The following is a 13,720-nucleotide window of genomic DNA, read 5'->3' on the forward strand; positions in this document are numbered from 1 at the left end:
GACTGTAAAGGTATTTTGCAAGCTTTTATTTTGAATGATCGCTTGCACAAGACCTACATCCGGTTCGTGTGGTATGCCTAAATGCATGCAGTCCAAAGGGCATTTGCAGAAACGGACAATTAAATGACTATGCTCTGAGTAAGTGAATTAAGTTAAGTAGCTTAATTGAGGTAGATAAGCAAATAATGTTGATTAACTAATAACTCAAGTAGCCTGCATCTGAATGTCGATGGCAAAGTTTTTGCATCTAGGGCAAAACGCGTTTGACTGGTTTGTTTACCTAATTCACGCCAGACTTAGACATATGGCTCGGATGGTCTATGCTACGCAATAAAAGACCTATAAGGTCAATGTTTGTAAGGAAAACTCAAACAATTTTTTTGTCGTCAACTGACAACATTGACTTGGGTGACGGTGTTTGTTAACTCACATGCAGAGTGAAACCAGGCGAACAGTTTCAGAAAGTTCATTAAAGCTAATCAATGAAACACTTCTTTTACTCAGGGTGACCACCAGGGTGTTGCCTTATCCAACCTGAAGATGACCAGTCATTTGCGGGGTGAAGTTATCCAATTATATAAAAACGTAAGCAAAAAAAATAGCCAACGTCAAGGTTAATTCTGTTTACCCCGATGTTGTATGTGAAGACAGGCTGTCTTCTAAATGGAATCTGCGAATTGTCCATGCCTCATATGTTGGAGTTAACTAAAACAACAGGTTTATGGACACGGTTAAACGAACTATGCTTTCTTCTGACAACAGTTGCTGTATCTTGGACGGGAGTACCCAAAAGGCGCAGAGTACTTCAGGTTGCGCCTTAGAGCAGCATTTGAGAAGAACAAGGATGTTCAAGACCCAGAGAAAATCAAAGAACTCATCGGACGCGGGCAGTTCGTGGTAAAAGAACTGGAAGCTTTGTACTACCTTAGGAAGTATCGCGCAATGAAAAAACGCTATTATGAGGATGGGGAATCATAGACCACACATTGGACCCTCACACACACAGGGTTCCAGATGTTCAAACGCTGTCATAGTTTCCTTGAAGACCTTACAGAACACAGTTATTTGAGACCAAGTTATACAACTTTAGTTCTGTGGACAAAATGTTTCTCATTAACTGCATTGCCCACAGACACACCTTTTGTCATGTTTTTATGCCACTGTCGTTGTAAGCTGCTGTTCAACCCAAAAGATAGATAATAGATCAAGATGTAACTTTTAAAAATCTAAAACAAATAAACATTTCTTTAATAAACAACATGGAATGGTTTTATTAGCAGAATAAGTCAAATACAGTGGTTAAAATGTTGTGTCGCAGTGTGGGAAAATGTTTTGAGCACTAAGGTAACCAGACCAAGGTTGTTACTATCTAAAAATAACTCTATTGCTCAGACAAATGTAAAAGGACTACATCCCAGTCACACTGTCCAGCTGTGAGGTAGACACTGCTTCCTGAGTCCTGAGCTAATTAGACGTCTGTGACACATCCGCTCTGCAGATTGGGCAGGTGACATTTTCCTAGAGAAAGAAAGAAAAGGGACTATTTACACCACAACATCTGGATAGGGTCAGAAGAACCATGGAATGTATAGCGTGCAGTTCTCTCTCTCGCTCTCGCTCACTCTCTCACCTTTAGCCAGCGGTCTATACATTTCACATGGTAGTCGTGTAGACAAGGTAGCATTCTCAATTGCTCCCCCTCTGTGTATTCACAAAAACAGATCTGGCACCTACGAACAACAGAGAAAAGGGGAAAAAAAAGGGAAATTCAGGGATATTGTCTTTAGACAGCTTAATAGAAATATGGAACACCTGTTAGTAATATGGAACACTTGGTGAACTTTGATGACTCACTCCGTCTTCCCCGCACTGTGTGCAGGGTTGTAGGCTTTTGTGGGAAGCCTCTCGATCTCCCTCTTGGTCAACACATTTTTGGGTATTGCTGAACCTTGACCCTCTTCAAAAGCCAACAGAGCCTAATGGAACCACACATATTCAAACATTAGTTTAACAGGCAAAACACCCCACACAAGGGCACTGTTCAAAATCAAAACTCATACCTCATAGTTGTTTCCCTGGCTGTCATTAAATAAATCCAGTGGTAGATGTTGCCCTTGTCTGCGTGAGCGGGGACGAGCGCGTGTATTTATGCGGTGGCCGGCGTGTCTTCCTAAACAATACAAACACATGACATTTACAGAAAGCCAGTGAAGTCACTCGAGACAGCTATGATTTGCTTATTGACATAATTTGACAATGACCATAATCATAATCTTGAATTTCCCCTTGGGGATCAATAAAGTATCTATATCTATCAAACTTAGAAATTGATAATCTCCAGGTCTCATATTATGTTAATGTAGTTACATTCATACAGATATGTTTAATGCAATTTTGGAACAACTAGGACAAACCTGATGGTTCAGCGAACATGGCCTGCTGTAACTCTGCTAGGGTGGGAGAAATGTAAGCAAAGCCAGAAGCATCTCCCATGTGAGACCATGAAGGCATCCAACCCATACCTCCATATGGATCATACTGACAGAAGAGGACAAGAGTTAGAGAAGTTCCTTGGCAAGAATTGCTTTCCAACAACACACTTCCCAAAAGTATTGGGTCACCTGCCTTGACCCTCATATGAACTTCAGTCACAACCTATTCTTAATCTATATATCCAGGGTTTAATATGACGTCGGTCCACCCTTTGCAGCTATAACAGCTTCAACTCTTCTAGGAAGGCTTTCCACAAGGTTTAGGAGTGTGTTTAAGGGTTTTTTTTTAGCATTCTTCCAGAAGCGTATTTGTGAGGTCACACAATGTTGGATGATGTGACTGAAGGATGTGACTGAAGTTCATATGGGGGTCAAGGCAGGTGACCCAATACTTTTGGCAATATAGTATATACAGCTCGGGAAAAATGAATGGACCACTGCACATTTTTCCAATGTCATCCTATGGTTGCTGAGTGACATTTGAGTTGACTGTCATATTCAAATTTGCAGTGGTCTCTTAATATGACAATCAACTCATTCAAATGTCACTCAGCAACTGTAAGATGACATCAGAAAAATGTACAGTGGTCTCTTAATTTTTTCCAGGGCTGTGTATGTGTGTACACACACACACACACACACACACACACACACACACACACACACACACTTTCCACTAACCCTGTGGTTAGACTGATATGTATTTGAATGCATTGCTTGTTGCCTCCTTTGTTCCAGCTGCTGCTGTTGCTGCTGTTGCTGTTGTTGTTGCTGTTGTTGTTGCTGTTCCTCTCGGTCAAACTGTTCCTGAAATAACATCAAAGTTCAACCAGTCAGTCACCACAAAACATAAAACCCTATATCTTAGCAGGTTTTTTTTTAAATATTATTATTTTACCTGAAGGCTTCTGGCAAATGCTTCATCCTCAGCCAATTGAACGGACCGAACCATGGCCTCCACTATAACATCATCCTCATCATCATCAATGATGACTATCTCCTCTTGTTTCTGTTGGGGTGATGGAAGCAAAGGCCTAGGCTGTGTCTCTGTGGCTGAGGAACAAAGACAGCAACTGATGTAAGGAAGGGTCAATGGATGTGAGATTATATTCTTCTCTCAGATATTAGCCCAATAGCACTGAGGTCACAACACCGCCTGAAGAAAGAATCTTCATGTATTCTATAAGTATAACAATAGTGCCTCCACCCTCAGGTACATGTTGAAGTACACATTCAAGAAAAAGACTGCATGGCACTCTAGTAAATTGAGAGAAACTGCGTCTCATTAGGAGACATTGTAAGCAAATCTACAATACTTTTGACAACCTACACGTCTCACTTCTTTCACACGAATCACAAAAACAAGAGCAACAAGCACAAAATGGTCCAAACTATTCTCAGGCCTACCTGTACCTCTGCAGTGAAAGAAGGCAGTAGGAGGGTAGGACATCTCAGCATCTGTGGTCTTTGTGTATTTAGACAGCGAGCTACTTATGGTTGAGGAAGCACTCTTAGATGGTCTTTCCCTCTTTCTATTGGCTCTTTGTGCTCTGGGCTGCTCTGTGGAATCCATTGCCGGTCCCAATCTTGATCGGCATGAAGTCTCATCTACATATCTGCTGTCTGAACTGGATGGCCCACTTTGGTGAAGGATGGAAGACGACGATGCTGATGCAAAAGAAGCTGAAGGGCGAGGGACTTCAAGCCAGGGGGCATATGTTTGCATTAATTTTGAGGCTGGTACAAAACCACTACTCCCATAGCGGTTGGGTTTCGCCACCTCAGAGATGGGGGTTTCCTGAACTATTCTGCGGCGCTTGCATTTCTGTTGTGAGGTTGGGGTAGTGCACAGGGCATCAGCCAAAGACTTGTCATCAGCGTTACACCTACTGTCCAAGTTCAGGGGCGGAGCCTGGAATACATGTGAAAAAAAAAAAATTAGAACTCTCAGTAAATGCAATATGTTGTTGAAGTGTGTTAATACTGTAATGTTCTCACAGCACCAACAAACTACTTACCCCCGTTTCAGTCCATGTTTCATGTAGCTGCACTCGCCTTCTGAGGCAGAGAGGACTAGAGGAAAATGAACTAAGTTAGGTAAACTCAAAGAATTAAGCATCATTTATATTTGAAGTGGACATGGATGTAGGAATAATTACATTTGATAACATCTAAATGTATACCTGGGTGTTTCAGGTACTGTTACAGAACTGAGGTTGTTGCAATCACCATCACTGTCCTCCATAAGCAAATTGCTGTCGTCTATTAAACAGGCACGATTCATTGGACCAGGAGTGTCAGGCTCTACCAAGAAAGACTGAGGACTGCTAGGCTCAGACATCTCCAGGGCAGTAGTCATGCCTTTGTTTTCAGTGCTGTCAGCTTCCGACGTAATCCAAAGAAATTCAAAATTAACCGATGTTCAACAACTTTCTCATCCTTAAAATGCTATTACCGAATGTCCACAGATGCTTCCCTAATAGACGGCTCGTTTTCTGAAGAAATCCAGGCTAATTACCCAAACAACCTTATATAACGTTCACTACAGCGAAATCAAAGCAGACTTCTATCTCCAAATAATCAACATATATATCACAATCTCTTGTGGACTACAACAGAATTTTGTAAAAACATCCTTACGTCTATGAAGGGATATTGGACTTACAATAAGCTCACATACTTAGCAGCTTCTTGCCTTCCAGTATAAGGTAACCTAGCTAACATACATTAGCTGAGGACCAGAGAGCCTAAAATAAACTCATTGATGGGCACACGGAGTGCTGTATTCATTCACGAAGCTCTAAGTTCTAGTCACTGGCCGTTTGCCCATGTATCCTCAAAACTGTATTAACAATGAGACGCGTTTCTCCATTAAAACCGGATAACAAACACACCGAAGCATTTTCAAAATCATCATCAGAACAGCCATTTCCCCTATGCCCACGTGATCATTTCCTCAACTGACTCCAGTTGGCTACAATGACGAATAGCTTCTCAACGCCACCACGTGGCTCGGAGTGCTAAAAAGTGTGATGAGGGCAGAACATAGACGGGGCAGACACAGCAAGCAAAATCAAGCTTTTGTGTTGAATTTGTCAGTATTGTCCACCCCAGTTAATTGTTCATTAAATTATCTTTCAGTTTCTTTATAAACCCTAAGAATTAAAATGCTGTAAAAGAGCATGATGCTCAGTCAATTTTCTCTCTGAATAAAAAACGGTTGTTGTTGATGATGATGATGATGATGATTTAAGTCATATTAGTTTTATAAATGTTCTCTATATACCAAAATATGAACATCTGTGCTGTGCAAAGATGACACAAGTATTTACTGCAGTGTTCGAAGTTACCATAATGTTGATAATGTTAAAAGGAAGAAAAAAGAAATCAGGCTTGTTGAATATTCGTTATATTTACAAAACAATGTATTTGTTCTGATAAAAATCATTCACATGAAATGCATGCTTCGTAACATAGAATGGTATTTGCACTTCGGCTGTGACAAAAAAAAATAGAACTAGTTTATTCTGGGTCTGAATACCACATTACTGTTGTAAACAATGTACAATAAATACAATAATAACAATAAATAAAACATATGAACATACAAATGTAAATAGATAGGCCTGCGGTTGATAAAACACATCAGTGATACTGAACATTGCACAATGGTGGCACCCTGAACTAAATAGCTAGCGGCCACCCTGGATTTTGAAGATAATGTCTAGAACAGCATGGACTGGAGACTCTTCCGCACGGTAGCCATTTCCTGTTGTTGCTGTAAAGACATAAAATATAGGAGAAGTCAATATATTCCAACCAACTCATTTGCATTGATGAAAAATCTGCTAATAGTAATGCTATGGGTGCCTCATTCATCGTTTATACGCCCTCCCTTGCTCCTCGATCCTCACTGATCTACATAAAGACAGAAGAAGGGATAGACTATCCCACTGTTGCCGCCCCATTATTCTTTATGTAGATCAGTGAGGATCGAGGCCCGAGGAGCGAGGGAGGACGTATAATCGCTCAATGAGAGGCACCTCATGTCTGTGGATATTTCCATCAGCTCTGATATGGGTTAGAGGTTGTCTTAATAATTTTGTCCGAAATAGAAAGAAATTGGCTACAAACATTTGATAAGAATAAACTCCTTTCCACCAACCATAGTTGCATTTACCCGATGTGAATTAGTCCATGCCTCTCAAGTGAGTTATTTAGTTTAGTTTATGAGAATTTAAACTATTCAAATGCTCAAAAATTCACAATATAAAGTTGGATAACAAGAGTGTTTTCAATTCCCATCTTGATTAGGTGAGGAAAGATGATTCAGGTAATCAAGCTCATGATAATCACCCTAATTTCAATTAGGTGGTCTTGGAGTTTAATACATTAGTAGGATACATATGTTGCGTTCGACGGCATATGGGACGTGGGACTTATCCTACCTCCACTAAGAAAAGTGCACTGGAATGCCTGTCGAAACGGAACCTCCAACTGGCGAAGTCGGGGGAGCTCTACCTACTCCGACCTCACCAAATTAAATCGGAGGTTAATGGTGGCGCCCATGGAGTCACTCGTCGCGAGAGATAAAACTTCAACGAATAGGCTATAAACGTTATTTCTCTACGTGTAGGGTTGTTTTAGACAATGCCATTTTAACACAACTTGTTTTTTTCATATTTTGGCGTGAAATGTTGCCATCATTACCTCTTAGAATTAAAACATATGGGTAAAATTATACCCAGTTACCCTACATAGCGATATGCTGCGCTTTTACGGCTCCAGAACAGTTGGTGAAGATGTTTTAGTTAGAAGACCGCTATTGTGTCAACCAATGTTACCCAGTGCATCCATGCTTTTTTTTTACATTCCACTTCAATTACCTGGAACACTTAAAAGCGCTTTACAGTACATGTGCTCATAGTGTAGTATTTCAAGCTCATTTAGACTCACAGTGTCCATCATAATTTTCTTCTGTAGCATGGCCATCTCCTTCTTTAGCTCCACCTGTGCCCCTTGCAGGAAGCTCTCATGGCTCTTCTCCATCTCGTCCATGTTCTGGATAGGTACACATGCATCAGCACAAATTGTTGTGAAAAAAGAGAAAGAAACAAGAGAAAAAAGTATATTATAAATAAATATTTTATTGTTGGACATCAACCCTGAAAATGAAGACTTGTCATCATGTAAACAGACTATATTGAAGATATGTTGCACTGACCTTTACAAACTGGTCATATAAATCTCGGATGGTTTTTAGCTTCTGGCTCTGAACAACCCTCGCCTGCTGGAAGAGTTTTTGCTGCTGGCGAAATAGGTTCTGAAAAGTAAAAAAAGATGTGTAAGGGCATGGCGCAACTGGCTGGGGCACCTGCGCGGCACGCCGGCGACCCAGGTACGATTCCCGCCCCATGGTCCTTTCCGGATCCCACCCCCGATCTCTCTCCCATTCACTTCCTGTCTTTCTCCACTGTCACTGTCAATAAACGCATAAAATGGGCAAAAAATATATACTTAAATAAAAGTGTAATATCAGCCTACTCCAGGGGGTAGAATAACAACAGTATGTATAAATCAGTGATTTTGGTTCTCGGAAAAGTCATACGCTTGAGGATAGTTCGAAATGATGAGGTTGGTGCTTACATTGAGCTTCTCCTCCTGCTCCTCTGACTTCTGTGTATCTGTCTCCCACTGCTGTAGCACTGAGAATACCTGCTGGGAGTACTCTTGTGTCAGCTTCTGTCTGTGAAGAAATATACACAATTTAGAGGTTTTAATTAGTGTGTCTAAGGGAAACCACATCACTTATAATTCTGTCAGAGGGTCATCCAACTCTCTCACACCTCTGGGCATGTTGTGTTCTCCAAAGTTGCTCCAGCTTCTGATTGCTGCCTTTTAAAGAACTTTTGGTGAAAGTCTCCAACCTCTTCCTCTTAGCCTGCATAGCTTTGCTTATGTCAGCTGTGAAACAAACATTTTGTGGTTTACTTCACAGAGCAGGGTTCAAGGTAAGCAATGGCCCACTGGCCCGGGGCAAGTAAAACAAATTGGTTGTCCAGTAACCATCACACACGTCAGCTCAGCTCACCTATGATGATAACTGGTTGAGCATGTGAGGCTACTACAATAAAGGAGCTGAGTACAATGTCCTAAATTAACAGTTTGGTGTAAAAGTGGCAAAGTGGCCAGCAAAATACAAAGGACAAGCACAAATCTGATGGACTGTGGGGAAATTCATTGGGAAACAAAATATGAGAAATCTGATTTGACACTTACCCCCAAACCTCTCCAGCATCGTCTGGACCTCATTACTGTCAATCACAGTTAAAATATTAAAAATCAGTTCTACATAGAAGTTAGCCTTACTGTAGCAAAACATAGGCACCGTCATCCCAGTGTAATTGATGACACTGATATTATCGATGCAAACTGTTGTCCAATCCACTGGTTAATGTTAATTAATATTACCTCACACCCAAAGTAGCATCGTCTTCTTCAAACGAAGGCCCAGGTCGTCTTTTCGTTAACTTGGTGTCAACAATTGGGGTTTCATCTGCCATTGAAGTCGAAATGAGATAACGTTAGCAGCTAAGTGACTAACGTAGCGAGTCACTGGATTTCAAGTTGTTAGCGGTTAGCTGCTAGCTGCTAGCTGCTAGCAGCTACCTCAAAACCACGAAGGTAAAGTTCTATGTTAGATCAGAGTTAGACCTAGACTACAGCTACATTCACTGGTTCTCTCTTTAAGGTAAACGTTAGCCACCTTAAATTACATAACTTTACCTTAATGTTAAACACAATTGTAATGTATGTTACCTTCACGAATGTCTTCCTCTGAACCACTTGCTAATGTTAATGCCTTCTTTTCCTCTTCCATGCCGAAGTCAAATGTTTTGAGGTCACTTAGCAGCTCCTCAGCTAGTTTTGCCTTCTTGGATTGTTTTCCTCGACCAGATGACATTGTTTGTTCTGGGGAAAAAAACAAGTTTCCATTAATATTTTTGTTGTTTGGTTTACTGTGTAGAATATTGGTCTTCTTTCTAAAACTTTCTTTTTTTGCTAATATGCTAGCTGGCTGCTAATGTTCGCTGACTGTTAATTTCACTTACCTCAGGTTACCTGATGTTGAATGACAAATGTACGGTAATGTAAGGTTAAGAAAAAGTGCTGTGGCTAATGTCTGTATAACTATAGTTTTAGATACTAGTATACCCGCAATGAATAGTTTGTGCTAATGTTAGTTGCTGCAGACTAGTCAGTTAACTGAACGTAGTTTTGGACGAAATCTATCTAGCTGCTAGTGGTTGACTTGATACTAGATTCCAGATTCGGCGCCAAGTCAATGCCAGCTCGCGCAAGTGTGTGAGTCAAGCAGAAGCGCACGGCCCACTTCTTTGATAGAATGGTACGGTACCCTCCCTATCTTTTACTGTGTATGTACCCTCCCTAGCCCATGCTCGCCTGGTTGTGAAACTGCACATGTTCATTTTAAAATGTCTGCTCACCTTGTTGTACAGCTGTGGCGGCAGTAACTATAGCGCTTCTCACAGTATTAAAACAGCTTACTTCTCACTGCACCCTAGTCATTTTTCTACAACACGAAATTATCAAATATTAAGTTAGAGGGAGTGTGTGTGTGTGTGTGTGTGTGTGTGTGTGTGTGTGTGTGTGTGTGTGTGTGTGTGTTACAAAGAAGATTACATTCAAGTATTTAATATAAAAAGATTTATTTACAATATTTACAGTACAATGTAAAGGGAATGCATCATTCACGTCTCTTCCCAGTCAATTGCTTATCTTGCTGTACATAAGAAAACCAAAGAACTCAACTAAACTAAATATCAAACTTTTCTTCACATATAAAATGTCCATTCTCCTCATAGTCTTCTCGAGTGACCACCATCTCCTCAAAGTCAGCATTTTCAGCCAGTAGCTTTCCTCCTTCCCATGGGTAGCAGATTGGACTACAAAAAGCAAGGGGTGAGTTCAATTTCAGTAACACACACAAAAAAGTAAAATCCTTGATGGCTCAGTGTGGCTACTCTCTACTTGCTTACTTACTTCTGTGGTTGCACAACAGACACCTGAAATTCAGTTGGGGCCAGTGCACGGACCTCTTTGTAAACACGGTCCCTAAACCCAGGAAACAGCGCGTTTCCCCCTGTTAGGATTATGTTCTTGAAGAAGTGAGGTTGCATCTCTAGGGACAGAACCAAAAAAGCACAGAAAATCATTAACTTCCATGCCATTCAGGGTTGAAATGCCACACATTTTTCTGATCTACCACTTGTTCAGTTGGACATGGGCTCCTACCTTCGGGCATGTTATTTATAGAGTTGACTAGTGCCTCTGGGATGCCCATTTCCTGGATGCCAATGTCAGAGGGATGAAAGAGCATCTCTGGCACAGCAAATCTTTCGTTATTCAGGCGTAATATCTGCTCACTGGTCTTGTACTTTCCAGTGAAATTCATCTCCTCTCGTGGCTGTAATGCATTGATACAAGTAGGAACAATTTAGGATATATTTATCAACATAAAGAGCATGGTAGAATAATCTATGTAGAATTAAACCTTAACAGCTTACCTTACAGAAGCCTTTCTTTATTGAACTGAAATCTGGCAACACATAGTCCCTCATCACCATGTTTTCTTCTCCTTTCAGCCTGCATCAATGGAAGGAGTCAACATTTAGTCTCCTGACTTTAAAGGTAAATTAACTTGCTTGCTGTTCACCACTTAAGTATCAGACATGGCTTACTGTGTTATCGCCATATCCTTGTAGAAGTCTTGAGAAACATAGCAGACATCTTCCTTGACCTGATTGATCACATATGTCTCATCCATGACATGTAGTTGCCTGAAATGTAAGAATGTAACATAAATTCAAAAAACTTAACAATAAACATCCTTAGGCTTTCTCATTAAGATGGCAAGAGATAGTTACCTGTATGAAATGATCTCTTTCAAGTGATTCGTCAGTAGCTTGCCTCCAACATTAACCCTGTGAAACGTAACTAAATACGTAAAAATACAAATCTAAGCAAGACCAAAACATTCCTAGACCAACTTAAGGATAGTGCAAAAACAGCACATACCTACAGATCCCATCCTTCATTTTCTTGCCTCTACAATATGGTACAATGTGGGTGAAGGAAAAGCCACTGTCCACCACGATGCAACATAGTTCTGCATTGTTCTCATGGAAGTATCTGTGTGCACTTAACGACCCAGCTGAAAATAATGGCAAATTGTAGTCAAGCTCTACACAACACTAAATACAGCAGCAAGGTAGGCCTACTAATAATAGTTTATTACCAGTAGTAAACATAGAAGAAAACTATTTTTTCCACATCTCATTTATTTTCTAAATATAGCTTTCAATTCTGTAATTCTTCCGTATGTGATAGATTGTCTGGTGATGCCAACCCACCATTTATTCTTAAAGCAGCTTGGAATTGGTACTCTTCAAACAAGATCTCATTCATGGACTCCTGAATGGAGGTGAAATTAAAGTAGGGTTCTGTAATGACTACACTGGTATCTGCAAAGTCCACCTGTCAGAATAAAACAACCAAAGACAGGTTAAGTACAATGTTGTTGCTTTTCACTTTCAAGCTTACATCTTTCTCCATACAACCACAAACATGTAACAAACTCTGCTGTTATGTGTCTTGATTTGTCATTATTACAACTATTTAGGCATCTGAGTATTTACATGCACCGTAGGTCTGTTTTAGGTCACATCAGTGTTCTTTAATACTATATTCCGTGATTGATGAAAACTGCAGACACCAAATATGAATTACCTTAAACATTTCTTTCCCAAACAGGTGATCCCAAACTTTTCGCTGCACATCCCAATTCACCAGGTATCCCTACATGACACAAATTACAAGGAATTACCAGACAAGACAAAACAGAATGTAACTCCAATACAATTCTCAGCAACTGAGTTTATTACTGTAAAATTAATTCAACCGTTCACAAACTTGATTTGATCACCGGATTTTATATTCAAAGCAAAAGACATGCACTAAAGGTATTATATTGTCCAATATATTAATTCCACGATGTAACCCTTTTTTATAAATTGAGTTATTGAATGAATGGCATACCTTTTGAAAGGGAAGGATGTAGAAAAGTCCTGATGGGTCCTTAATTTCATCTAACTGATTGGCTGTAAACGTCTTCAAACGCGAGGTCTTCGAACGAAATTGGCAATTCGGAATGACACTAATAAACAGAGAAATAATTAGCGTATGTTACTCCCTGTTTACTATGCTGTATGCATGTTTTGCCAAAACTCATAAACATCGTGGCTCAATGTTTTCCTTACAGTTGTTGGTTGAAAAGACATGCAGTAACACCAACAGCAATGTAAACGTTAACTTTACCAAGTTGGCTTAGCTAACGACAACATAACTAAGCAAATAGGCTTTATTACCTGACTTTTTCATGACTGTATCCTATTTTCGCCGTGTATGCCCCGTTATCCAGTACCAGAGTAGTCATTTTTATAAATGAACCTTAACGTTACATTCAATGAACAAGCTAAGCTAACAGGACTCAAAAAAGAGCGGAGGTCCTTCGTTTTTTAAAGACCGACCGAAACTGAGACTGCAAAAATAATAGGTCCTACGCTAGGAGGGGCGAGGTGTCTGTCGAGCTAAATGATAGTTAGTGAGTGATCTCTATGGCTGGTATTTTGGAACATATGTACTGTAGATTTAGTAATCTTGAAAACCTGGCACACCACGTCAAATCAAAAGTATTACGCCTAGGTGTCATCTTAGATACAGAGTTATGTTCAAGCCCCATCAATAGACTAAAGTTACCCAGAGACAGCTCATTTAAACCCGAGAAACATTGCCAGTGCAGCTTTTTTCTTTTCTTAATACAACAAGATGCAGATAATGAATCCATGCTTTTGTTGTTAGATTAGTGCAATGCATGGTTTACTGGTCTCCCCTGATCGATCTATCTATCGAAACCCTAGGTCTCACTAATGTTTTAATTGTGCCCAAAGTGCTCCACAAGCACAGCATTGATGCTGCTTTTATCCATCATGCGCTGAAGCTATGGAACACCCTGCCTCTGTACATCAAACAGAAAAATTCTATCTCCTCACTATCTTGTGAATTCTTATTTTTACTTAATTGTAATATTTTATGTTTTATTCATTATTTGTGCTAGTGCATTTTTTGGTGTGAGCTGCATTTTGTGT

The 13,720-nt window shown here is 40.1% G+C and overlaps 4 protein-coding genes across 9 annotated transcripts; 1 reads left to right on the forward strand and 3 right to left on the reverse strand.

Moving 5' to 3' along the window:
* Positions 1–33: 33 nt before the first annotated feature.
* lyrm5b (LYR motif containing 5b) lies at positions 34–1,258 on the forward strand. 3 transcript variants are annotated; one of them, XM_062546630.1, is made up of 3 exons: positions 34–138; positions 505–585; positions 763–1,258. In XM_062546630.1, the coding sequence occupies exons 2-3, from the start codon at positions 541–543 to the stop codon at positions 976–978; spliced, it is 261 nt and encodes an 86-aa protein (XP_062402614.1). In that variant the 5' UTR covers positions 34–138; positions 505–540; the 3' UTR covers positions 979–1,258. The 3 variants fall into 3 exon arrangements, with proteins under 3 accessions (XP_062402614.1, XP_062402616.1, XP_062402615.1); XM_062546632.1 differs by having other exon boundaries at positions 51–138; positions 517–585; XM_062546631.1 differs by having other exon boundaries at positions 80–150; positions 503–585.
* Positions 1,251–5,430, reverse strand: si:ch211-59o9.10 (uncharacterized protein LOC561841 homolog). 4 transcript variants are annotated; one of them, XM_062546626.1, is made up of 11 exons: positions 5,173–5,430; positions 4,676–4,874; positions 4,511–4,565; positions 3,900–4,404; positions 3,391–3,545; positions 3,174–3,299; positions 2,415–2,538; positions 2,061–2,170; positions 1,855–1,976; positions 1,631–1,730; positions 1,252–1,518 (listed from the first exon to the last, which is right to left on the reverse strand). In XM_062546626.1, the coding sequence occupies exons 2-11, from the start codon at positions 4,849–4,851 to the stop codon at positions 1,465–1,467; spliced, it is 1,527 nt and encodes a 508-aa protein (XP_062402610.1). In that variant the 5' UTR covers positions 4,852–4,874; positions 5,173–5,430; the 3' UTR covers positions 1,252–1,464. The 4 variants fall into 4 exon arrangements, with proteins under 4 accessions (XP_062402611.1, XP_062402610.1, XP_062402609.1 ...); XM_062546625.1 differs by having other exon boundaries at positions 5,158–5,430; XM_062546627.1 differs by having other exon boundaries at positions 1,251–1,518; positions 3,906–4,404; positions 4,676–5,430.
* A 449-nt stretch (positions 5,431–5,879) lies between these two features.
* On the reverse strand, positions 5,880–9,874 carry sycp3 (synaptonemal complex protein 3). Its single transcript, XM_062546629.1, has 9 exons — positions 9,605–9,874; positions 9,312–9,464; positions 8,964–9,048; positions 8,772–8,806; positions 8,339–8,456; positions 8,139–8,238; positions 7,717–7,815; positions 7,449–7,553; positions 5,880–6,270 (listed from the first exon to the last, which is right to left on the reverse strand). Exons 2-9 carry the CDS (start codon positions 9,454–9,456, stop codon positions 6,217–6,219), a joined length of 741 nt encoding a protein of 246 aa, XP_062402613.1. The 5' UTR covers positions 9,457–9,464; positions 9,605–9,874; the 3' UTR covers positions 5,880–6,216.
* Positions 9,875–10,216: 342 nt separating this feature from the next.
* Positions 10,217–13,078, reverse strand: actr6 (actin related protein 6). The gene is made up of 11 exons (XM_062547235.1): positions 12,941–13,078; positions 12,612–12,729; positions 12,303–12,371; positions 11,927–12,050; positions 11,592–11,727; positions 11,441–11,497; positions 11,255–11,353; positions 11,081–11,159; positions 10,809–10,980; positions 10,557–10,695; positions 10,217–10,459 (listed from the first exon to the last, which is right to left on the reverse strand). The coding sequence occupies exons 1-11, from the start codon at positions 13,006–13,008 to the stop codon at positions 10,330–10,332; spliced, it is 1,191 nt and encodes a 396-aa protein (XP_062403219.1). The 5' UTR covers positions 13,009–13,078; the 3' UTR covers positions 10,217–10,329.
* Between the last annotated feature and the right edge of the window lie 642 nt (positions 13,079–13,720).

This window comes from Sardina pilchardus, chromosome 10 (assembly GCF_963854185.1).
Source record: "Sardina pilchardus chromosome 10, fSarPil1.1, whole genome shotgun sequence".
NCBI classification, from domain to species: Eukaryota; Metazoa; Chordata; class Actinopteri; order Clupeiformes; family Clupeidae; genus Sardina; species Sardina pilchardus.